Below are 24,337 nucleotides of genomic sequence, written 5' to 3'. Positions count from 1 at the left end.
CTTGCTGATGTGAGGTGAATCAGTAGTTGCTGCCGCTTTAGAAAGGGACTGGTGTAAGACTTTCCTTAAAAATTATTGTAGCATCAGAACCTGTACATCCCCAAGAGGTGAAAAATACCTGGGAATGGAAGTATTATTGATGGGAATGGAATACATCTCTTCTTTGAAATTAGCAGGAATTGTTCAGAATGTAAGCTTTTTATTTCGAGGCCCTTAAAAAAGGCAAGTGTATCATAAGTCTGGGGAGAGGTTCTTCATTACAGAACAGAATATTTGAGTTGGAAGGGACCTACAACAATCGTCTAGTCCAACTGCTGGACCACTTCAGGGCTGACCAAAAGTTCCTGCATGTTGTTAAGGGTGTTGTCCAAATGCCTCTTAAACACTGACAGGCCCGGAACATCCACCACCTCTGCAGGAAGCCTGTAGCTCTTGTGGCAAGACAGAAGTTTATCTGTCTGTTGCAGATATCTATGGATGGGAAGTGTTTGGATAGTGTTATCTGGTGCTATCCAGATAATAGTAAAAATCGCTTTCCTGGGACGTGGGTACTCTGACAGGGTTTATTCTGCTTAGGAGAGGCTGTAGATTGATGGAAGGTGTCCTCCTCGCTCTGTGATGTCCTGGTGTTAGGCAGCAGTAGGAGAGGCCCTCAAAGATCTTTTGTCAGTGTTTGGTAGGCTGGGCTGTTGTAACCCCCCCTTAGCTGTTAACACTCCGACAGTGATCGTTCCTTGTTGATTCCTCAAGGAGGGAACAAAACACAACTTCATTTCAGGAAAGTCCGTGTTTCATTTAATCAGAAGGGTCTTGCCATTCCTCAGGTGAGGTCAGGACATGGTGCTGTTTTGGTTGTGAAGTGGCCAGAAGTGGTACATGTAGTTTGCGATGTTAAGCAGTGAGAGACAGGAATCTTCGGAGTAGAGGAAAAGGTGATCAAGAATGCCTTGTGACTTGGAACATAAGTGGTGACATCTTCAAGGAAATGACATGCAATAGAATTTCTGAGGGTGTGTTGTGTTGTATGGACTTACCACATTGGTAAGCTTTTGAGTAGCTAAATGCTAAATAAATATTACATATGCTTTTTATTCAAGTATACATGTAACATGGGGTTTGGGATTTTTTTTTTTTTTTGCTTTATCCTGTGTGGCAAATTGAAGCCATAGAGATGTGCAGAAGAATCAAGAGCAAAACGTTTCTGAAAGTACTTTTAGAATGGGTTGTATATGATTAAGTCGTTAACGTGCTTATGGACTGGAATGATACTGATATTGATGAGAGGAAGCTGGCATCAAGACAAGCATAGCAAGAACTGAGGGTGACAGCCTGTTCTCACCATGCATGGAGGCAGTGTTGTGTTGTGTTGGCTTGTAACATCTTTGGTGGTCGGGTTTTTGGTCCCTAAGGAGATACGGAGTTAGGAAGCTATGGAAATACTACATTTTTGCTACCTAGAGTCTGGTTTTAATCAAAAGTTGAATACATTTGACCCAGTTTACTTGCGTTATTGACATGAGTAGGACAGGATCTTCGATATAGGTGAATCTTAAGTACAATCAGATGAAATGAGAACAATTAATGAATCTGTGACAGAGAGATTAGGAATGGCACTAACAACTTTAAAAATAGTATATAGACATTAAGTTTGTATTTTAGGGGAGCTTCACATTTTTTTGAACAGAAGATACTGGTCTCACCTTTTCACAAATAGAATAAGTTGATTTTTTTAGAAGTTCCTTTTAATATTGACTTTCTGAAAAATACTCAAAGGAACTTGAGATGATTAATTTTTGGAGATTACTTGATAGCCATAGATCGCTAAGTGCTATTCCCCATGACTGGTGTAATTTTCATGGGAAAATACATGTGTGTGTATATACTGTGAATATCGTCTGTGTATTATAAAAATAGTGGACATACTGTGTGTGTTAAATGAAGATTGTTTTCAAATTTGGAGGCAAAGTGACAGCAAATAAAAAGAAGAATTCAAACCTGTCACAGTATTAATGTATTGAGAATTGGTTGACATTTTTCAGACGCCAGAACCCTCAAAAAATCAACATCCTAGTTAGAAGGCACAGGAAAAATGTTAGTTAAAAATAAGTAGTAACCGTAGAAGGTAGATGTTGATGAGTGAAAACTTGTATTTGGGAAAAGTAGAGAGCTGATAGGAAAACTTTTTTGGAAAAAGAATTTTTTTTTAAAAAAAGTGATTCATTCACATGAGTAGCCAAGAATGATTGGGAATGCAAAACCACTGTTAAATATGGAGATTAGTGATGAAAATAAAAAAATTAAGTGTAGCAGGTATATGCAAGTCAATTATAAATCAAATTCTAGTGAGGATAAGTAAACTGTCATTTGTATTTCAGTAGCCACCAATAGAAACCTCTCGTTCTTAAAAAGAATCAGAATTTTGTATTTATGTACAGCAGAAAGGAAATTCAAGAATTCTGTTTTATTTTAAAGGACTTGTATGAACACTTTTGAGATTGCTGAGACTTGGTAACTTGGAGAAAAGCCGTGAGGTCCCTTAGAGGTTGTACCACTTGCAGATGTTGCGTTGATCAAATCTTGGAACACTGGAGAGGATTAAAAATTTTCAAGAAGAGAAATGATGCTAAACTGATTTATTGGACTGTTAAGTAGCATTCGGCTGAGTGTGTTCTAAGCTGTAAAATATTTTGCTCAGAATTACAAAAAAATTGTGTATAATGTTGGGTTACAGTTTAATTTAGGATCATATACCATAATCAGAGCTTTAACTCATACATTAATATATATCAATATATGTATATTAAGTCATACATTTAAGTAATACATTAATATAAATCACTTGACCGGGTTTGTTTGACAAATGTCTTGGGATATATTTGTAATTGAAAACTTATTTCACAGACAAGCCTCATAACCCTATGGTGAATGCTGGAGCAATTGTGGTCACGTCTTTAATCAAGGTAAAAAGTTCATTTTCAGTTTCTCTCAGAGTATTTTAATAGAGTGTAGAAAAAGTATCTTGTACAGATTATGGCCTGTTTTTATTTTGTGTGTGTAATACCTAATGGCAGTTTACTCATTAGTGGATAGAGAAGCTCTGATGTTTTGGAAAAAGTAACACTTCAAACAAATGCAATATTAGACCAGCCATTTTTAAAAAGTAATGGTGCAGCTGAAAGACTCTTTTTCTTTAGTATTTTTACTTTGTTTCCTTCTTTAACTGCACAACACTTGATAGTCTCTCTCGAGAATTGCCTCATACTTGTTGAATGTTAAGAGAGTGTTCTCAGGAATATACTTTATAGCATTTAGAAATATGTTCCTGAATGCCTAATGCACTTATATAGCATGAAGTTACCCAAATATTTCTTGCTGTGCAGAAGCAATGGAAGATACTGTACTTTGTGCAGGAGCAGTGCAGCTATATTTGCACCTCAGTCTTAGTACTGAATTTGTCTGCTATTAACATACTGTGCAAGTAAATTATGCTTAACTTCTATGTTATGTAGTTTCTGTTCAGATGTTAAATGTTCTTTCTTAAAGAAGTGTGTTCGGAAACAGTTACCTCTATTTTACTGCATAAAATCTAACTGAATAATGACTTAACGTCTTTAGTCTGTGATCTTGTGACTTTTGGGAAGCTGTATTTTACTTTCCCTTAGAATAGCTGTATATACCTCTTGAAGCTGTAAGTGGTGTAAATTCCAGGTAATGCTAGTGTTTGCTAGATATTTTACTTGTATTTTCTGCCTTTTTTTGGTAACCACTCATACAAAAACAATTTTTTTTTTTTTTTAAGGGTAACCACTTAGAATTGTGGGGAACATGTCAGTTCTCTGGAGTTTTGAAGTACAAAACTTAATACTGTCATTTCAGAGGTCTAAAAATTTTGTTTATAGCTTTTGTCTTGGTCTTGTTTCAAATTCCATTAGCTACAGTGTTTTTCCTACCTCCTATTTCCAAGTTGTTGATTTTAAAATTACTTAGATCATGATTTTCTGTGTAACAACTCCTGCTTAAAGACATTTATCTTTAATAGCTGTAGGTGAAAGAAAATGGCCTTAAGTATGACAGGTAAATTTATTCACATTTAATATTTTTTTTTAAAGGTTGACTGAGCATTGAAATTCACTTGGTTAATAGTGAATTTTAAAATCTGATTTAACACATTTGTCTGAAATGTCAAAATGTTAGTCCTATGACAACATGCCCTCCTGGTCCTAAGAGAAAACACAAGCATGTGCCTCTTGCAGAGGGCACATAGTTCTTGATAAATGGTGTACTTCTAAATAGATAACGTGGATTCGTTTACTGCATGCAATCGTGATATTTCTTAGAAGGTTGGGGGGTTGTTTTTGCTGGGTGTTTTCTTATTTATTTATTTGCTGTACTGTTCTTATGAAGAGTATTGCATTGCACTGACATCTTTGCATGTGGTAACTGCACGTCTAATGGGCGCATATCATACTTATCACACTCCATTATTTTCAGTGTGATTAAAATGGAGATTATTTTATGTACTGCTTCCACTAAGATACCATTTATCATTTGAATAACTAACCAAACTAAACATATTCTGAAGAAAATCACATAGTGAGTCATGGGTACGAAGTTACCCAAGTCATATTTTTTGTGAAATAACTTCTTTACAATCTGCAACTTAACAATATTCCTACTAATTATTGCGTGCTTTAAGTAATTCACATTTATGTTTGATCTAATCTAAGATTTTTTTTTAAGTGGCCTCATTAACCCATGTTTTGCCCTCAGTTCCTCTGCATTCATTCTGTTTATTTAAGGTGTTACTTGCACATCTTGAAGACTGTGTATGGCTCCTACAGTCCAAGAAAATTAAGGCATTATTAAACATGGTCTAATTCACCATGTATGACAGATTTATATGTTGATAGCTATGGGGAGATTGGTGCTGATTTTCATTGTTAAGAATGCTTTTACCTCATTTGCAATTCATTTTTTAATCTCTTTGTGAGAAATTGATATAAGAATTCTTTCAAAATTCACATACGTTGTACTGAATTCAGCAGCTGTTAGTATGCATGATGTTGCACACAACTGCCCTTAGAATCGGACATAAATTATGATTACTTGTGGATAAGAGGTGATACTCAGACTAATCTTTTTGTCAGAACACGTAATAATGTGAACATTTTAGAGGGGAAAAAAGAGGTCTTAGAAGACACTCAGAACTGGGTATGTGATGCTGAATTTGGTATATACACCTTGGAACAGAGCACTGACCTAAACTGTAATGTTATCTTTAGCCTTTGCTATTCATAATAATAAATAACAAAGCATATGTGCATGTTAAGTTGTACATTTGGCTTGCTTAGGCACAACTATGTCATACTTTTACCAGCTTAAGTGATCCTCCTACTGTCATGTGCTTGGAACTATGATGTATTTACGCTTTGGTGCCTTAACTCACGGCTGTGCTGTAAATGTACTTGCATTACACTCCACAGACTGTTCCAGCAATTTAAAACATGTATTTATGATAAAAACACTTTAGCAAGAAGACATCCCGTGGGCCAGTTTTAATGAAATAAAATTTTTGAAGAACCCTAAGGACCTTTTCCCTTGTTTGTAATTGTACAGCCATTTGCCTTTATTACTAGCTACATAAATTACATAGTTATAATAATTTAAAAGTAATTGTTATCAAAAGAAAATTGCAGTGGCAATTACAGGAGGTTTTGGAAAAGTGATATTAGATATAATGGTAAATTCTCCCATGTCCCTGAGGAAATCCAGGTGCTTGGAAGAAGATGATTCAGCTGGTGCAGAGGTTTAGTACAGATGCAGTGCTCTGAACCACACAGCTTTCTGTGCATCACACGGACTGGGAAAAGTCTTCATTGCCTGTAGTGTGGGTAGAATTTAATGCTTTGATCTGTTGTTTTTTCTTAAACCTTCAACTCAATTCCCAAAGCATGTCAGCTTCAGGAATATATGTGGTTGCGTCAGTAATTGCCCATTTCCGGGTATTTTTAGTGCCTTGAGAGAGTGGTGTCTTAGGGGTGCAAATAGGATGAAGAGGAAAGGTCCAGAGTGAAATATATAGAAGGTGACAAACAACTGGGGAAGAATTCACCAGAGTACACGGAATTAATCTTACATAATTTTTATTGTATACTTTGAGAGTCCATCTGTAGATAAAAGCTTTCTTAGTGTAACAGCAAAGGTTTGGGTAAATACATATTAAAATATATATATATATATATATATATATATATATATATATATATATATATATAAAGCTGATAAGTGCTGACAACCACACACACAATCTTAGACAGTGACGATAGACATGAATGTGCAGTGAAGGGAGGTGTTTTATAGTATGAATTAACATGGAGAGCATTTAAGACACATTGAGGGGCATAGGAGTATTCATATAGTCCTTGAAGAAAACTGGGTGCACAAGAAAATGAAGATACTGATCTTACTGACTTAATTCAATGAAGGCTTTTCTTTTTTTGTACGAAACATAAAGAGGTGTATCCCATATACTTCAGAGCTTTCTAAATATGCTGAAAAGTCATCAAATGAATGTGTCAGAAAGTGGTGTAAAAATATCTAATACTTGAGAGATGGGAAAATGCATGGTTTATTTGTTTATTTGACAGTATAGTTAAATAAATAGTACAGACTTAGCTCAATTGCTCTATGCTACCCAGTCCAGTTATCCTTCCTGATAGACTGATGTGTAAATGTACATGCACACCGCTTTAAAACCTGTGTTGGTGTTGTGATCTTGTCTGCCAGATACTTTATTTTAGTGAAATTTCCTCTTTTCCTGGGTTATTAATTTTCTCGTAGTAACTAATTTTGGATAGAACATACATTCATATTATTCTGCGGTTGTTTTTTTATTATAACTCAAATGTATTGGATGTTACTTGACATAGAATATGTAGTAGTGATATTATAAATTACATGTGATCACATATGCAAGAATTTAATACTGAAGGACACAATAATAATACTTACATGTATTTGAAATAGTAAGAGTATTGGTCTTAGTGGATCAAATACTGTCTGTGACAGTGTGCTCTCAAGTATTTCAGAGCTGAAAATGGCACACTAAGCAGTCAGGACACCAGTTCTCACAGAACAGGCCCAGATTAACAAATAAAATTTAAAATGTGTGTAAGTACAGAAAACTAAAATAAGAATGTTAATAGTTAATGTAAAATGCACAAAGGTAAAAAAAAAAAAAGTTTTCTTGCACTCTGACATAGCATCATAATTTTTTTTCCGGATGTTTTTGTTGCAGTATAGTGTTTGGTTATAAATTTGGTTTAAAAAAATTCCAGAAATTAATTTTAAAATAATCTTCTATTATTGGAAGATTATAAACTTCTCATGATACAGATGTTTTTATTAGCTTGGCTTAGATTCAAAATTTGAAAAACGATTTTAACAAGAGACACATGGTAAGAGCTTATGTGGTCTAATCGTATAAACACTGAATGCTGATCAGTGAAAAGTGGCTAATGTTAACTGCTTTTTAAATAAATATTGCCTGATTTTGTCATTGCAAGCTCTGGTAAGTATCCATGGGTCTCTTCTTTCCAATGTACATGTAGGCATGCAACCAATGCAACTGCTTATATTTTTGTGGTAGAAATACAAATTATAGAAGTACCTTTTTTAAAAAAAGGGGGGAGGAGGGAAGATCACTAAAACCTGACACAGTCAAAAAATTCAAATTTATGATTGACAGCCATAGTGTCCATTGCGGTTTAAGTGTTTACAAAACTTTACTGAGCTGTCTTCTGCAAGTTTGAATTTTCTGCCTATCAGTCTGCTTCAATTGCAACATTTTCAATTTCATTTTGTATTCATTTAGAAGTGTTTTCATATGTATATACACACAAGCATGTATACATGTATACATGTATACAAGTGTGTATATGAACATATGTTCCTATACATGTACTAAGTGTATGTGGAGTTAGTGCATGGAACGTTTCCTTTGTTCTAGACAGATAAATTTGCACCTGAACTTCGATAAAAATGCTTTTTAAGAAATATTGTTGCGGTGCCCCCAACCTCATAGGCTTATACAATCAAGCATTACAATAAGAAGCACTTGTGCAAGAACAGAATTTTTCTTGTCTCTTACATTTTTTTAAATTACATTGGAAAAGTTGCTCAGTATTCTGAATGTGAGGGTTTTATGTTTGCAATTGCATTTTAATCATAGAACGTGTGTTGCCTCTGTGTCTCTTCAGCTTTTTAGGAGGGGCAGCACACCTCTGTCAGCTGCTGAAAGAGGGAAATTAATGTGTTGGGGTTTTTAGTTGTCATGTGTATGGAAGAAAAGTTTTCTGTTTTATTAATACATTACAGTTAAATCCCTACTGAGGTCTTGGTCGTATGATCACTTAAGCAAATATTTTAGATATACGAGCAGTCAGATTTCAGTAATGATGCTTTTATGTTTGATACAAAGTACCTATACGAGTGTGTGGAACGTCAATGACTAGAACCACATCATCTGAGTTAGGAGACAGAAGATTTTCTTCCCAAAAGGAAATTAGATGTTAATTTTAAAGGGAAACCTTTTCTATAACAAGTTGATGTGGAAAAAGTTTGCATTGAGTCTGTTGCCCACGAATTTTATGTGCTGCTAGTAAAGCCAGGTTTTTGTTGAAGAGCTAGGAATTTTTTTTTCAACTGGGAAAAAAAAAAAGTGAAGTATTATGTATTTATATTTTTGCAGAAAGCATGATCCCTTTCTCCCTCTTCCTTTTTTTAACAAAAGAACTTGTTTCAATTTATTATACATGTCTAACCATACAATTATCAATGCAGCATCCCATAACTAATGCTGACCCACTTTCCCAGAAAAAGATGTTCATTGTGCATTTGAAAGGTTGAAAAGGTTTTTGTGGTTTAAATGTTGTTACATATTTTACAGCATTAGGATCTATGGAATATTTTGACAACTGCAACAGTTCAATGAAGTTGGTAATTTCTTCTTTTAATTATTTTTCATTGAACAGATTTGGAGTTAATTTTTTAAGACTTGTGTTCTGGTATATTATACAGGAACATTTTGATGAAATGTATCATGATTTTTTTTTTAATCTTATTGCAAATTAGCTAGAGATTATTGCCTTTAAAGTTATTAGCCTTTAAGCATAAGGTAACCACTGGCGCATAATTTTGACCAAGCAGCGTGGTGTTCCATTCAGCTAGTGATGGTACGTGTGTGGCTGCACAGCCTCGTGTAGATGAGCTGATGCATGGGCTTCCGAGGTTATCGGCAACACCCTAACCCACATACAGAGTGGGACATGAGACTGGCTTTACACAGTTCGTTAAGTAAAATATTAGTTAATAGATAGAAAGCTTCACTTCTTTCCACGTCCTTCCCCGTTCCCATACTAAACACAGCGCAAGTAGCGTCTTGAACTGAGATATGTTGAACAGAGTTTTGTTATCTAAATCAAGTATCTTTAATATTAAAATTATTCATAAAAAACATCTCCAGATACGTTGTTTCCACTTGTGTATGTGATGCCATTGTTTTTTTTAAACTTCCTCAAAAAATTCTGCTTGGCTACCTAAATTAAAACTCTCCCCAGTAGAACATTTGCTTTTTTTTACCTCCCACCCCTCTTTCAATGTCTTGCTATAGGAATTTGTGAAAGATCACCTGTCAGAGACCTGTAAAGAATTAATACATCCTTAACTGGCAGCTACTAAATCTCGGATTGTTCTTAAACAGGAGAGGAGAAAAAAAAAAAAAAGCCCCAAAATAACACCCCTCATCTTCCCTGAAAAAACAGAACACCCAACCCTTATAATTCAGTTTCACTAATATCCTTGTTAAGTTTGATTTAGATTTTTTCCTTACATTGCTAGCCCAATAATGTACTCTATGGCGTGACATTCTATTTTTCTAACTGTTTTAATTTTTAGGAGGTAGGACTTCAATCAGGTATTAATTGGATATATTTGATTAAATGCAGTTATTTTAAGTTTTCAATCTAAATGCTCAGTATGGGCTCTGGCCATGGAAATAACTTCAGTAGCCTGAACTTTCCTATGCTCAGCTCTCTTGGTAGTATCAGAATACCTTTGGGTTACTAATCTATAAAAAGTTAGTGTTTTCATTATAATTATCCTGACTGTAGTTACTTTTGTATTTTTTTAACATACTACATTACTTATGCTAAACACATAAAGCTGAATAGAGAGCACTTAAAACATACCTTTTTCGGTTTAAATTCAGTTCCAACATACAGGTGTTTGATAAGACTCTTATAGGATTATTTAATTTAAATGATAATTAAAGATTTACTTATCTAACACTTTAATTTTTTCATTAATATATGAAATGATTGTAGTACCTTATTCTTAATTAGCCTCATACCGTAGTTATATGCATTAAAAATCCTAATACTGTTAAGTGAACTAACTTCTTTCTTATGTTAACAATTCTTGTAAATTATTTTTTCTTTTCTTTCAGCAAGGAGCAAATAATGCAGAAAAATTTGACTACGTAAGTTAATGTTACAATATTCCTTTTTAAATAAAATTTAATGGTAAAAGTCCCAAGATGGCAAGGGAATTGCAAGTGAAATTTTAGTAATTTCAAATGTTTTGTCTTTTATCTTGGTGGTTTAAACATTCAGTGATTTGGATTGCATTTGTAAAATTGGTGTTACAAGGTTTAGGGTAAGGCTGGATTGAAAGTTCGTTAGTTATAACATTTTAATGTCTGGCAATGTTAGCATGCTTTCCCTCCTCCTTTCTGTCTCTAACAGGTGATGCAATTCATGAATAAAATGGCTGGTAACGAGTATGTTGGGTTCAGTAATGCTACGTAAGTATCTTATTTACTTCATGAAGTTAGCTGGAAAATGCCTCAACTGATAATTGGCATATTGAGCTTATGGCAAAGTTTAGTTATTTACATTGAAACTACCATTTCCTCCCTAATATTAGAAGGTGTCTTTGGCTTAAAATTTAAAAGAACTGAAGTTGTGCATGTCTCTGACAGGAGTGTGGCTAAATCTCACAAAATCTCTTTGAAATGTCAATATTCTGTCGTAGTGCTCTGTTGGTGCTATGGCAGGCAGAGCTCTAAGTGCAACTCTTACCTTCCTGGCATTCAGATTAAAAATTAAACTCTGCATGTTGATGGCTGCAGATCAGGTGTTTAGAAAGCACACTTTATGCAACTGAGACTCTTCATGGTTTTTTTGAATTTTATTTTGCATATTTGAATTATTTTCTACAACACTTCCCCCCCCGTTAGCTCAATGTGTAGCATTCCAAAAATCTCAAGAGCTTTTTGAGGCAGCACAGGTGCAGAGAAGGAGGAGAAGGAGAAGGAGGAGTGTTTTTCCTGAGCTCTGTTAACACGAAAGTGTTTAGCATGGAAGGAACCAGACAGGAGAGAATTACTCACCCATGTGTCCGTACAGATTCCTCCTTCAGGCTCCATCCTGAACATGAGCATCACGACAAACAGTGCAGCCATCAGCCTCGTCACCATTTGATCTTCTGTGCCATTAGTAGAATATTTGTGTTCAGATTAATGTATCCTTTACATGCAGTTTTATTGAATCACATCTCTGAAGTTCAGCATTTTTTTTTGAGAGTTTGACATGTTCTCTTTTTTTTTTTTAAGGTTCCAGTCTGAAAGAGAGAGTGGAGATAGAAACTTTGCAATTGGCTATTACTTGAAAGAAAAAAAGGTTGGTCTCTCTTGTTTATTATATTTTGAAGACTGTGTAGTGTGTGGGTTTTTTTCATAGTCTATGAAGATTTCAAATTTATTTAATGTACAGTATGGCATAAATTATTCTAAACTGTATATGTTTTCGTACTGTTACTCAACGTGCTGTCATTTAGGAAGTGTGATACTTACTATAATAGAACACCTGTAATCTTTTTTCTGTATCACAGCCATGATAATTTGTTCCATTTGTCATAAAATGCATAATCTGTGCTCTATAGATGACTTTATAAAAATCCTAGATGCAGTTTGCAGATTTAAAGATGTCGAAAGCTGTAGTGAAAAATATTTTAATACCTAGCTTATTGACATCACTGCACTGTTATTTTAAAAATCTGACTTGTTTCAATATAGCTGCTTGTTACATTTAAATAAATACTTGATTTTAAATCTACCTAATGCTTAACATGCTGACAGCGATATAGCTTAATTTATGTCTCTCTAGAAGCAATATTTAAAAAAAAATATATGTTACCTAAAGATTCTATTTTTCTTTCTCAGTGCTTTCCTGAGGGCACAGATATGGTTGCTATACTAGACTTCTATTTTCAGGTAACTGACTTTAAAATTGAGACTCATTATAGATCTGAATTACTGTTATAAGCAGTAGAAACTGATTTGTTCCTAGATATGAAGGCTTTAATGACTTATAGTTAGTCTTGTCAGCTTCTGTTAAACTCCATTTGGAAATTTTGTGTATTTGATGTGTCCATATTTGCTTTTGTTTAGGTGATGTATCAGTGCCTTTATTGCTAATGTAAACTAGCAATGGTCTTAAACACTAGTAGTTAGAAGCTTAAAATGTCTTGTATTACAAAATGTTTCTGCTTCTTTGGGTTGATGATCTTTATTGTGCTGTAAACTGTGTGCATGCTCTATTGGAAGCTCAGGGGCAGTGCTATAAACAGAATAATGATATTAATATAATTTCTTTTTGTTTAATTCAATGCTTGTAAGTAAAACAAAGAATATAGGCATATATATTCTCCTGTCCCCTGTGTTTTTTTTTTCTTTTTCAGCAAGTTGCTTGTAACTGTCACAAAATGAGAACTTTGCCAGTGTGAGGTGTTTCGTCAATGAGGGTTTCCCAGTGTTAAAACATTCACAACTCAGCTCTGCTGCATGGAGTTTTCAAGAGGCAGTTTCAGTTGTGTTGCTGATTCAGTCTGTCTGGGATAGCTGTTTGTTTGTTTGTTTGTTTTATCCAGAGTTTAGGTCTCAAAATGAATCTGTTTTTGATTCGTGAGACTTGCTCCTAGCTATGCAAATTACAAACAATATTTTTAAATGCAAATTTTCTGAGTTTTTTGTATTGGGATATACCCGCTCTAGTCTTTAAATCAAATGACTGTTTATGAAGTAAGGGATATGTGATTAGCCCTAGTTGACCTCTTGTTGAGTTGGAAACTAGGTACAAGCTAATAGTCCACTCCAAATTTCTGCTATTGCAGAACAAAGCTGATAGTTTCTTTGAATTTACCGTTTAAACAGGCTTTTAAAATGCTTTCTTACTGCCTCGTGTCCCAATTTGCTTCTGAGTGCAAAGCTATTAATAAGAAAAGCCAAAACTAACTTTTCTGATGTATTTTAATTTGGCCTCATTTTTGTGCATTATGATCTCTAATTTCATGACTGTGTGTCAATTCTTTTTTCCCCCCTTGCAAAATTCCCTTTTCACTCCATACTCAGAAAAAGGGCAGCTCATAGATGAATGGCAATTCTGTTTTCTTTTCTCCTCACTGTACAACGCTTGCTTTCCAACACTCTACTCAGATTCTACCTAAAAGGTTATTTATTTCTTTTCTCTGGGTTTTCTGCAATGCTCCGTCTTCCCTTGTGTAATTGGGAACTTTCTGAACAGAAATAAACTTATTTTCTTATTGTCTCTGTAAAGTGAGGATAGATTATTCTCACGTTAGAGAATGGAGGTACAAAATGCAGGTGCTTAAACTGAGAACCTAGAAACACTTTTTTTTTTCAAAGTAGGTGTTATTGTGTAATACTTCATATGTTTAAAACACAGTTGCCATTTTAGATGCGTCTCTGACAATCTCTTGATTTGCAACTCCAGTTGATTGGACTAGGATGTATTGAGTTTGGCACCCGGAAAATAAGAATTCCAGGTAGTAACTACTCACGCAAACTTGGTTTAGGTAATTTCATGAAGTATCATGTAATGACTGTTTGGCAAAAGCAAGAATACAAGCACTAGTTTGTTTACTTTTCAGAGTAGCATTTCAGGTTGAAACCAGCTTATCTTTTGGTTTCTGCAGAAATGAGACAGCATCAGGTGATGGCATCATATCACATTCCCTGATGTGTCACCAAAGTATGTATAGTCTGTACTAAGCAGGGATCCTGGGAGAAACTATTGTGTGGTCGTAGCTTTAACATACCAAGTATATATGAGAGAAAACTGAAATAAGGCTGCATCAGCAGGAGGTGCTGGCATTAAGACTTGCATGTGCTAGAGTTTGCAGCTTTAAAATGTACTTGTAGTAATGTGTGGGGTCCTCTAAAGCTTAAAACCACCCCCCCCAAAACATATTGAAGAAAAACAGTCATTCTGTGGCTTTGCCACTTAAGTAGATGCAAAATACTGAGATTGTTTTCCAGACCTCTTCTTCTCAAAGAAACATAAGGGGGGTGGGGGGAAGAATCAGGCAGAGACACGTGTGACAAATACTGTCCCAAACTATTGAGAGGGCTTACAAATGCTGTTGCTGGGATCTTTGTAGTAGGAATTCAGACCATATTAATTGATGCTACTAGTGTCACCTGTAACGAATGTTATGCTACAGGTTATTTTATGAGGTGTTATTTCTGTAGAGACATATTGTTGATCCCGGCCTGCCTGTGTGAGAAGTATCAGTTCTTATAATCTCTATTTCTTTTTCATAAGCTTTGCTCGATAGAAGTAACGTGTGAATCAGCAAGTGTGATGGCAGCAACTCTGGCTAATGGTGGATTTTGTCCAATCACTGGGGAAAGAGTCCTGAGTCCCGAAGCAGTCCGGAATACCCTCAGTTTAATGCATTCCTGTGGCATGTATGACTTTTCAGGGCAGTTTGCCTTCCATGTAAGTATTGTTTTCAGATATTTGTTATAGCTGATCAGGAAGATTAATTTGTGCTATTGTTTTCCATGTTCCAGGGCTTGCTTCTGGGGGAGAGGAGAAGGTGTTACATGGATTGTTTAGAAATTGAACACACTTTATGGGAAAATCTCACCTAGGATTCATGGCACTACTAGTAGAATTTACCTTATAGCACTTACTGTTCTCTGCCACTTGATATTTGGGAATCCTTTTCATGTCGAACTGTGAATACTGTCCCTTAAGAAAGGCTGTTAATGATGCAGATGTAGCTGGAAACAGCATTAAGTGAAGAACTCCTGCTGTATGGGAGGAAAAGATTGCAGAAAGCCTTTGCAGACAGTTGCTTTTTCTTAGCTAAGGCTCAGGAATTGTTCTCGTGTTGTAAAAGTGGCTGTCATACACAGCATATGTACCATGCTTCTATATTCCAGCAGTTTGTTTCTCAGATATAAGTGTTTTAAGATGTACTGTGTCTTATTTATGTTTTCAGCATTTTGTTTTGAGCATTTTTGTTTTTTTCTTATTGCATACATATAAAGTCAATTATGATGCTTTATGTGACCTAGAAGTTATTGCTTACAGAGCTATGAGGACGTGTGACATGTTAGTTTCTGCTGGAAAAAAGCAATACCTTTATCTAGATTGTAAATAAATAGCTATTGTATGATTTCATGGGCAGATTCTTCTGTTTTCTTTAGTTTTTGGGTTTTTTTACTTTTTCAAGTCAACTTTTTTCAATATATATATTTGTGATACTACCTTGTTGCAAGCTGTTCATGACACACTTCAAGATACACTTGTGTACTACTGCTTAATCGTAATTACTTTTTATAGTAGATTTAAATTATCTTTTGCACTGTATTACTGACTCTCTGTGTTACTAATAGCAACAATGTATCATCGTGTACCTTGGATTGCCACCAACTGTGCTTCAGGTTGTTGTCTATCTAAAAAGAAATAAGCAATAATGCTTTCCCACCTTAAAGTCCTTTCCAGATCTACATTTTATAAATGCTGCATAACAATCTTCAGTGAAATGCCAAAGCATTGTGTTAGAATAGTGAAGAATGTTTGCAGAGAACAGTAATTCTCTATTTTTTTATATAGGTTGGTCTTCCTGCAAAATCTGGAGTTGCTGGTGGGATCCTTCTGGTTGTTCCTAATGTCATGGGCTTGATGTGCTGGTCACCTCCATTGGACAAGATGGGCAACAGCGTTAAAGGAATTCATTTCTGTCATGTAAGCAGCATTGCCTTTTTTTGGGTGTTGTTTTGGGTTTGTTTTCCTTTTGCAGCTAATGTTTACTGAGCTTCAGTTAGCATAGCTGAGATCTAAGTGAATTAGTGATTGTTACCCTTCCATACATAGTAAGTTTCATCTGAGCCAAGGGTGAAAAGTCCAAGACACTTGCATTTTAATAATAAATAACACTTTAACTCAGTGAGCACTAAGAAAATATGATGCCAAAACCACTGGAGAAATTGATTGTGGATAAGCTTGGAAAAGGAACACAGGTTTTGGGCAAGCTCTTCCTGGCTTTATCTCCTGCGTTTGAAAGGGCTGTGGACAGTCTGTTGACAGCAACGTTAGAAGCAGGAGAGACTTTGTAGGGTACCTTGTAATGATTAATAGAGATGTTTTGTGGGAGAGGAGAATGTAAAAAAAATGTTGTCTTTTTCAATTTTCTCCCTAAAACTACCTTGTAATACCAATTAAGTAATTATAAACGGGGCGGGGGGGAAGTCTTAAAAAGGCGAAATTTAAATATAGAATTGCAGAACAATAGGTAGGCGAAGGATTAACTGCATTTTTTCTGTTATAACAAAGACCTAAAGCCTGATAGATGATCATGGCACACAAGTAACATGAATGTAACATTCACTTTTAAAAATAAACAGCATAGCAAAGTTCTGTAATTATAACTTTTAATGTTGTAATTCAAACTGAATTAAAATCCATTATGTCACACATTTTCTTGTTTTATCCTTTTGATTGAAGTTTTATGTACTAGACTAGCCCAGACTATTCTTCCTGTTCCTGGAGTGTTTCATACAGCTGGAGTAGAAATATTTTGAAATAGATATTTTGCAAATTGCTAGTTTTGTACCTTTTTTTAAAGAGGAGTTTAAAGGTGTTATTAGAACTTAATCATATCATTGTACTAGGTTCAAAAGGCCTTATAAACTTTGGTATTGATTTACTAAAAAAGAGAAGCTTCTGTTGTTACTGGTTTAAGTTATTAGGATATGATGTAAAACATCAGTGTCAGTATAATCTCATCTGTATTTGACTATAGTAATGTAAATAATAATGTGTGTTCTCTAAATATTTGCAGGATCTGGTTTCTTTGTGCAATTTCCATAACTACGATAATTTGAGACACTTTGCGAAAAAGCTGGATCCTCGCAGAGAAGGTGGTGATCAGCGGGTAAGTTAGTGTGTGTGTGTAGTATTGCTTGTAGACATCAGAAGAAATGCAGAAAGTTCTTCTCTAAAGGCAAAACTGCTCAATGACATGTATTGCATCAAAGCTTTCACATAAACTAGTTAGTATGAATTACTAGTGGACGTTTAACCTGGGTGGACCACACCATCGCAGAGTTTTGTACAGTAGAATTTCGTATTAGATTTGTAACTCATTTCATGCAGTTCATCTCCGTCACTAGACTAAGTGTACGGTATCTGATAAAAGTCACAAAGAGTTTTGCTGTACTGGTTGCCTTTAATAAAGATTTGACCAGCTGGTGGGCTTAGCCTTTCTGTTCTGTACTGCATGAGCTGTACGTTCAGCATTTTTTCACAGTGATATCTCTGAGAGCACGTGACTTTGCTGAGAGTTGCACAGGCCCTGAATTCAGGCGTTACAGTGCTGTAGAGTAGTGCCTGTTCCTAAGGAAGTGGTATATATTATATAGGCAATGTCTGGGAATGAACTGAATCCACTGCAGCTACATGGACAAAAGATGTGAGGGTTCTCCAGATAAGGAGAACCTCTTTGCTTTTATTCCCAGTAATGTTTTAACTAAGGCATGAAGATTTCAGGAGAATATACACTAGAATGATTTTTAAAGTGCTTCTGTTTGCATGTATACGTCTGAAAAAATACCCAATTTGCGATTTGAATCTTTTTATAACTGGACAGAGAAAATAACAGTTTATGTGAAGAGGTGAAAACTTGAGTCTGTTAGCATTGACTGCAAGTATGGATTTTTTTTTTCCTTCAAATACACTAATAAATAACGTATGTTGCTTGAACAACTAGCATTCCTTTGGACCAATGGACTATGAGAATCTCCAGCAAGAACTTGCTTTAAAAGAAACAGTATGGAAAAAAGTGTCACCTGAATCAAACGAGGACATCTCCAGAACCGTAGTGTATAGAATTGAAGGTCGGGGAGAGCAAAACTAAATGAATGGGTTCTAGTTTCATTAAATTCTTCATTTTAAAAACCCTCAAGCATCTCTAGTTTTAACTTCAATTTGAATATTGTTTGCCTGGTGTTTCATTTATATATACATTTTGTGTAAATTCTGCATGCTATACCAAAAAGACTGTCGAAGTTCAAGGTGGGGGTGGAAAAAGGACATGCAAAAAAACCAAACCAAACCAAAAAACCACCAAAACCCAGAACTGTTAACTGACTTTTGTAGTTACTTAAAACACATTTGCTTAAAAAAAAAAAAAAGAAAAAGGTAAATCTGAATGTTTTCAAAGATATACCACTTTTGTGTATATCTGTTAATTTTTGTTTATATCTGAGAATTTTAAGTAAATTTACTTTAGAACAAAGCAAGAACTTAATGATGCGTCCTCTGATCAGGGTCAGCATGTAAAGACAGAATTTTAATTAAAATACAAAGTAAGGTAGTGTCAGCAAACTACAGCAAATTCGTGAATCTCTAGATATTTGTATATTAAGTGGAGATAGGTTCTGAGTTGTGTTATTACCATAGGCTTTTTTTTTTAATATGAGCTTTCAAATTCCTTTGAACAGAAAAGGATCCTTTGGATATGCCATGCTAATGGAGATTGTATAAATATATATATAATTTTTTAACAAACCTCTAATGATTATTAATGATAACATTTAAATAAAAAGAGCAAAAATGGTTTGGGAGGATTGAGAGAAGGGGCACTAAAAAATCCTGTCTGGTCTGCAAGTTAACTAATGCAGCAGAAAGATTTCTTAGCAAAGTATTCAGAGTGTCTGCTGGAGCGGGTGATGATGACTCAGAAGTCTGTTGGGCTCCACCCTGCAGAGGAATGTCAGCAATCTCGGGTTTACAGTGGAAACCAGCCGACTGGGAGCAGGAAATATATTCTGAGAAAAGCAGATAGGTATATAGTATTAAAACTGTTTCCAATTGACTTATTTTTCAACTGCTGATGTGTGCGCATGTTCGTATGTGCCATCAGAGGTTTAATTTCCTTACACAGGAGCAAATTTTTAAAAAGTTAACATTAATTGCTGCTTTTAAAAATGAGAGTGAGTTTGCACCTCTGTCAGCTTGCTGACAAACTGGATTTGCATTATTCTACAGGCAACTGCATCTGTTCATCTGCATAATTTGATAATTTGGAGTATCTGAGTAGGGCGTAGCTTGAAAAGGGTGTATGTAAGCTTGGAATAGGCTCAATAGGCAGTGCTGACAAAAGGCACAGACTTGCTAAATTCTTGACACTTGTAGCTATTAGACTCTTAACGATGCTAAAAATCTTAGAAAATTATTACAAAATTGCAGATCATTTGATATATTGTGCCCCCAGTGCACATCATGCGCAGTCCTGGTTTATAAAACTGTGGAACGCATCTGCAAGTAATTATCAGTGATATTAACTTGTGGAGGATTTTAAGAGACAATGAGAGATAATTCCTAATAACGTCCACCGCTTCTCCCAGTCCCTCTACCTCTTTAGTTTATCTAAAACTTGCAAGTGCATTCCTAAGTGAATTTTTTGCAAAAAGGAAGAGTCAGGTTTTTCCTGCCCCTTTTTTTGACCCATCTGTTTGTTTGTTCAGGAAGGTGCATAAAGCAAACCCCATGTTCTCAGAGAAAGCAAGCTGTTCTTAATTACTCTCCTTAGGTAGTGTTAGTTCTGCATAAACATTTGAATTAAGCTCTGACTAAACCCTGAATAATCATCTAGCAGGGTATTGTAAAAGGATGGGCTTCCTGTCTTTGAAGCCTCGGATTAAAATGTTTAAGCAAAACAATGCAGAACATCATTTTTAAGTGAATTTAAAGTCCTACTGGGATGAAGAGCTAAATCTGTGGTGCAGATGTTGTTAATAAATGTCAGTCGCAAATTGCTGAATAATAGCTGTTTTAGAATTGTATCACTGATGATAAGGTTAGCTTCATCAGTGCTTGTCTTGAAAATAAAGTAAAATAAGTAAAGGCAAAGTCTTGAATTATAAAAATGTCTCACCTGTTCAAGGATTTTACAGTAAACTAGTAGTTACAGAGACAAAGCAAGTATTCAGATCCTGCAAAACTACATCTTTACCTGAAATACCCTCGATTGCAAGAAGGAACATAATGTGTCTTTGCTGCTAATGAAACATATTTGCAGTGATGACATGTTGACATGTTGCTGGTTAAATTACTGTTTTAATTGAAAAAAAGCAAAATATATGTTGCAGGATTTGCTTGATCTAATTCTACACACGTTATTTTCTGATTTTTAGTACTATCTGAAGCTAATTCTAAGAACACGGTTGAAGATGGAAAATAGTTCCATCCGGGTTTCAACTTGAAAACAAAAATCTTTACTGTATTTGTGTCACTTACATACCAAATTTGTGATAGAGGCAAGTCTTACATGGGAAATGCAAAATTAAGGAAACTACTAGATCTTAACTATGCATAATAAGAATATTTAGGGTACAGCTTACACAGTCTTTACTTTAGATATGTATATTACAGTTCTGTAATATGTGCTTTTGAAGCCTCTTAGAATTTAAGCCAGCCTCTAGTTTGGAGGAGTCAGGAGGAGACTCCTTTGGACCAATTATTTTGTGACTTGCCTGCACTCACAGATTCTTGTTCTGGGGTGTCTGCAGAGGGCTCTGGGTCACAGAAGGCTGGGATTATAGTTAGGTCTGCCAGGAGGACTTACCCAAGCCTGCCTTAAGTGTGGTGAGCGGGGCTGAAAGAACGCAGCGATAGAGGCTAGTCGTTCCATGTCTGAAGTCTGCAACGGTTTTAGTGTTCACCTGTGCTACAGTAATAGCAATTCTTGATATTCAAGCATTTTAGCTGTTTGTTTTGTTTTTCTTTGTCAGCATCATTAACATTTCATTAGAAATGTAAATGCTTTTTAAAGGTTTATTTTAGCATTTGTGTTGTACTTTTATGGCTCAGTTGTTATCTGTCTCGTTTTCCATTTCTCATTTGCATTGTATGTTATTTATGTATCTTGATTTCCAGCATGCTTATTTTTGTATTGTTTAATAAATTTATTTTAAGCTGATTTTTATTGTATTTTTTTTCTCTCAATAGAGAACAGATTTGTTCAAACACAGTTTTGAGATTGAAGTGAGGTAGTGAGCACTCAATTCATAAAAAAGATAAGTTCTTGAAAAGTAGATGGAATAAGCAGATTTGGTTAAACCAGTCATTGAAAGACCTTCCTGAGATTTCTTAAACATTTTGTGCAATAATTATTGTTCTCTTTGAACTGTTATCTCTGAAAGTTGAAAGAAAAGTCGAAGTAGTGAAACTCTCTCTCTGTGGCTTTCCTAATAAAAGCGTCATGGTGCAGTAGGATGTTAACGTCACAGTGTATTTGTGTGGTTTTGAAGATGCTGATTCAGTCACTTGGAAAATATGTGGTTAATGGTACCAGTGCCAGGGCAGTAACTGGTGGTCCTGAGCATTATGAATTGAAAATATAGCTTGGCCATAATTATTAATTTAGCTTTTCTGTAGATTGATTTATAAACTGCAGTTACTTGTACTATGTTTTTAAAATTAGCTCTATGTTCATTACACATAAAAAATCCCATGTCAAAAGAGTTTATTCTCTTGAAGTCATAAAGATGAGGAAAGATAGAAGAGTAGTAGATAGAGAGAACCAGGGGTGATTTACTCTGGAATTATTTTGGCTCTTCTATTTTGGTTTTCATTGTGCGTTTGTGTCAAAAGGCCAGTGGGTGGGTAGATGAATAAAAAGGCAACGGAGTCACAAGAGGGTGGGTGGGAGGGAGACAGATTATGTTGGGTTTTATTTTGCTTGGTCTTGATACATACATGTCATTGATGCACAGTAGTTAGCTATGAGCAAAGTAGTTAATTACAAGTTTCATAATTTATATAAAATGTTTTAGTACCCTAAACATTGCTTGTAGGGTTTTACTGTTTTATTTTTTCAAATTGTTTAAATATTTCTGTAGTTTCCTGATGGGAGTTCAGAAGCAGTGAAAGACGAATAGACTTTTTTCAGGAGAATTCTTACTGGGATGACTCAATACACGTAGTAATTTATCTTCAGTGCAGAGTCTCTTTGTGGAATTTGAATGTCGCAAATGTCTATAGTAGTTGCAGGGGCGGCAAGAGGCTTTAAATTAGGTAGAAATCTGACTAAAACTTAATTATGTCTTTTTTATTGCTTATCTTGTTTGTTCCATGCTTCTTGTACTGTATAGCAAACACATGACATAAGTAGTGTGTGTGATGAGAGGCTTTTAAAGGATGGGTCACCCACAGCCCGTTTTCCTCCAGGAATTTGTCCTGGTATGTTGGACAGTTTGTTGCAGTCTAAATTATTAAACTACCTACTTAGAATCAAGAATCAAGTACCATTTGGTTTTTCTAGAGAATATTGTGTACAAAATAGAAATTCCCTGTTTCCTTTTGGTTTTCACGCAAGTAGAAGTCAGTTTATTATTGGTGTCTAATACTGCTTTATGCAGACTTTTTATATCACTTGAACACTTGGCATTTTAAAGTTTCTGCAACACTGAAGAGTGGCACAGCTCTGTACATAGTTAGTTACTTCATGTAGTAGTTAATCTGAAGCTGCAGTTTAACTAAATAAAGCCCTACAGTAGAGTTTAAGGCAGAAGTGTGGTGGTGACAATTTTTTTTTTTTTTGCACCATTTTAAGTAGTTTAAACAGAATTTCATTTAGGTAATGAAGCTGATGTGGGTGCATGACCTGGAGTAAGGGAGACAGAGTTAACTTGGACCATGCAAATTTGTGTGCATTAGGAGAATAATGGAGACAGGGTTGAAGGAAGTTAAGCAGCACTACTATTTTGTGAATTATGGGCACTTGTGCTCCTCCTGTTAGAGATCACCATATATTAATTTCATTATTATTTGCTCAGATGTGGAATAAAGGATGACTTTTTTGTTCTCCCCCCGTATTTGCACTTCTGTTAATCTTTTTGGCATCATTATTTTTCAGTGAAATTGTTTGAATTTGATTCTTATTTTTATATGTTGAGTATTCTGAAAATTTGAAGTTATTGTTTTGATAATACGGTCAACAAATATCTGTTATTTTGTTTGGAAGGTTCTTTAATAGCTAAGTGCTATTGTTCACTAGGCTTTTCACGTGAGTTGCAAAACAGCCGGTACACACAATTTGAACTATTCGTGCGTTATTACAGAATTCTTGTGCACACTGTTAATTGGGAATTTATCTTCCTACCGTATCTCTTCTTAAACCAGATCAATTTTGCTCTAATACTTCCATCGTCAAGAATTTTTTCTTAACATCCAGTGGAAATTGTCCCTTTCTGTAGCTGGTGGTGACTCCTGTCTTGTCACCATACAAGATGAGCTTACCATCAGGTGGAAATGGTGTGGAAAGGTCCGTCTTTAGGGAGTCCTAGAAGTGGTGTAGGTAAAAAGGGCTTTTGATCAGCAATAACTAACATTTTTCACCTCCTGATGTATTTTCCTACTGGATCCTAATTAATTTTTTAACTAAATTGCTGAAAATAAGGTGATTTAAGGGGTTTAAAGCTCTGTATTCCCTTTATTTTTCTATTAAAGCATAACAGGCTAAATGCAAACATGGAAGCATGTTATTTGCTGAGGGACAGCATGTTACTATTGGGACCCTTTGTGATCAGAGCACGTATCAAAACAGTGAACTGAGAACACAAGTGGCGTGATAGGAAGAGATAACGTTGCTCGATTCCTGTTGATGTCAGTCACTGCTCCAGCTTTTCCCTTGAGGCTTGCAACTTTATTGTTTGCTCAGGAATTACTCATTCGATATCAGGCTTTTTTGGACTGGTAGACCTCTTTTTGGTTATTATGTGTAGCTGTATGGTAGGTGCACTTCACACTTATTTTAAAGGACTTGTCTTTTAAACTTTTCCGACCTGTGATTGTTTCTTGGGCTGAGAATAAATTGTTCTGATCAAATGTGTTTTAAAAAAAAAATTACCCATGCCATTGCAAGAAAGGATTAAGAATGATGACTGAGGAGAAGGAGCAGCAGT

General features: G+C 35.2%; 1 protein-coding gene across 4 annotated transcripts in view; it reads left to right on the top strand.

The window, feature by feature from the left end:
* GLS (glutaminase) overlaps positions 1-24,337 on the top strand; it is a 59,811-nt gene that overhangs the window by 19,813 nt on the left and 15,661 nt on the right. Inside the window, exons 1-10 of one of the 4 annotated variants that reach the window (XM_065637458.1) lie at positions 2,901-2,960; positions 4,040-4,074; positions 8,948-8,997; positions 10,505-10,537; positions 10,803-10,861; positions 11,672-11,738; positions 12,281-12,331; positions 14,682-14,858; positions 15,984-16,115; positions 17,212-17,304. In XM_065637458.1, coding sequence (XP_065493530.1) covers positions 4,056-4,074; positions 8,948-8,997; positions 10,505-10,537; positions 10,803-10,861; positions 11,672-11,738; positions 12,281-12,331; positions 14,682-14,858; positions 15,984-16,115; positions 17,212-17,304 — 681 coding nt within the window. In that variant the 5' untranslated portion in view covers positions 2,901-2,960; positions 4,040-4,055. Of the gene's footprint in view, positions 1-2,900; positions 2,961-4,039; positions 4,075-8,947; positions 8,998-10,504; positions 10,538-10,802; positions 10,862-11,671; positions 11,739-12,280; positions 12,332-14,681; positions 14,859-15,983; positions 16,116-17,211; positions 17,305-18,138; positions 21,252-24,337 lie in introns of those variants that run through there. The other 3 variants (XM_065637459.1, XM_065637456.1, XM_065637457.1) reach the window with 3 other exon arrangements.

This window comes from Caloenas nicobarica, chromosome 6, assembly GCF_036013445.1.
Source record: "Caloenas nicobarica isolate bCalNic1 chromosome 6, bCalNic1.hap1, whole genome shotgun sequence".
Classification (NCBI taxonomy): domain Eukaryota; kingdom Metazoa; phylum Chordata; class Aves; order Columbiformes; family Columbidae; genus Caloenas; species Caloenas nicobarica.
This window is presented reverse-complemented; position numbering and strand designations above follow the sequence as displayed.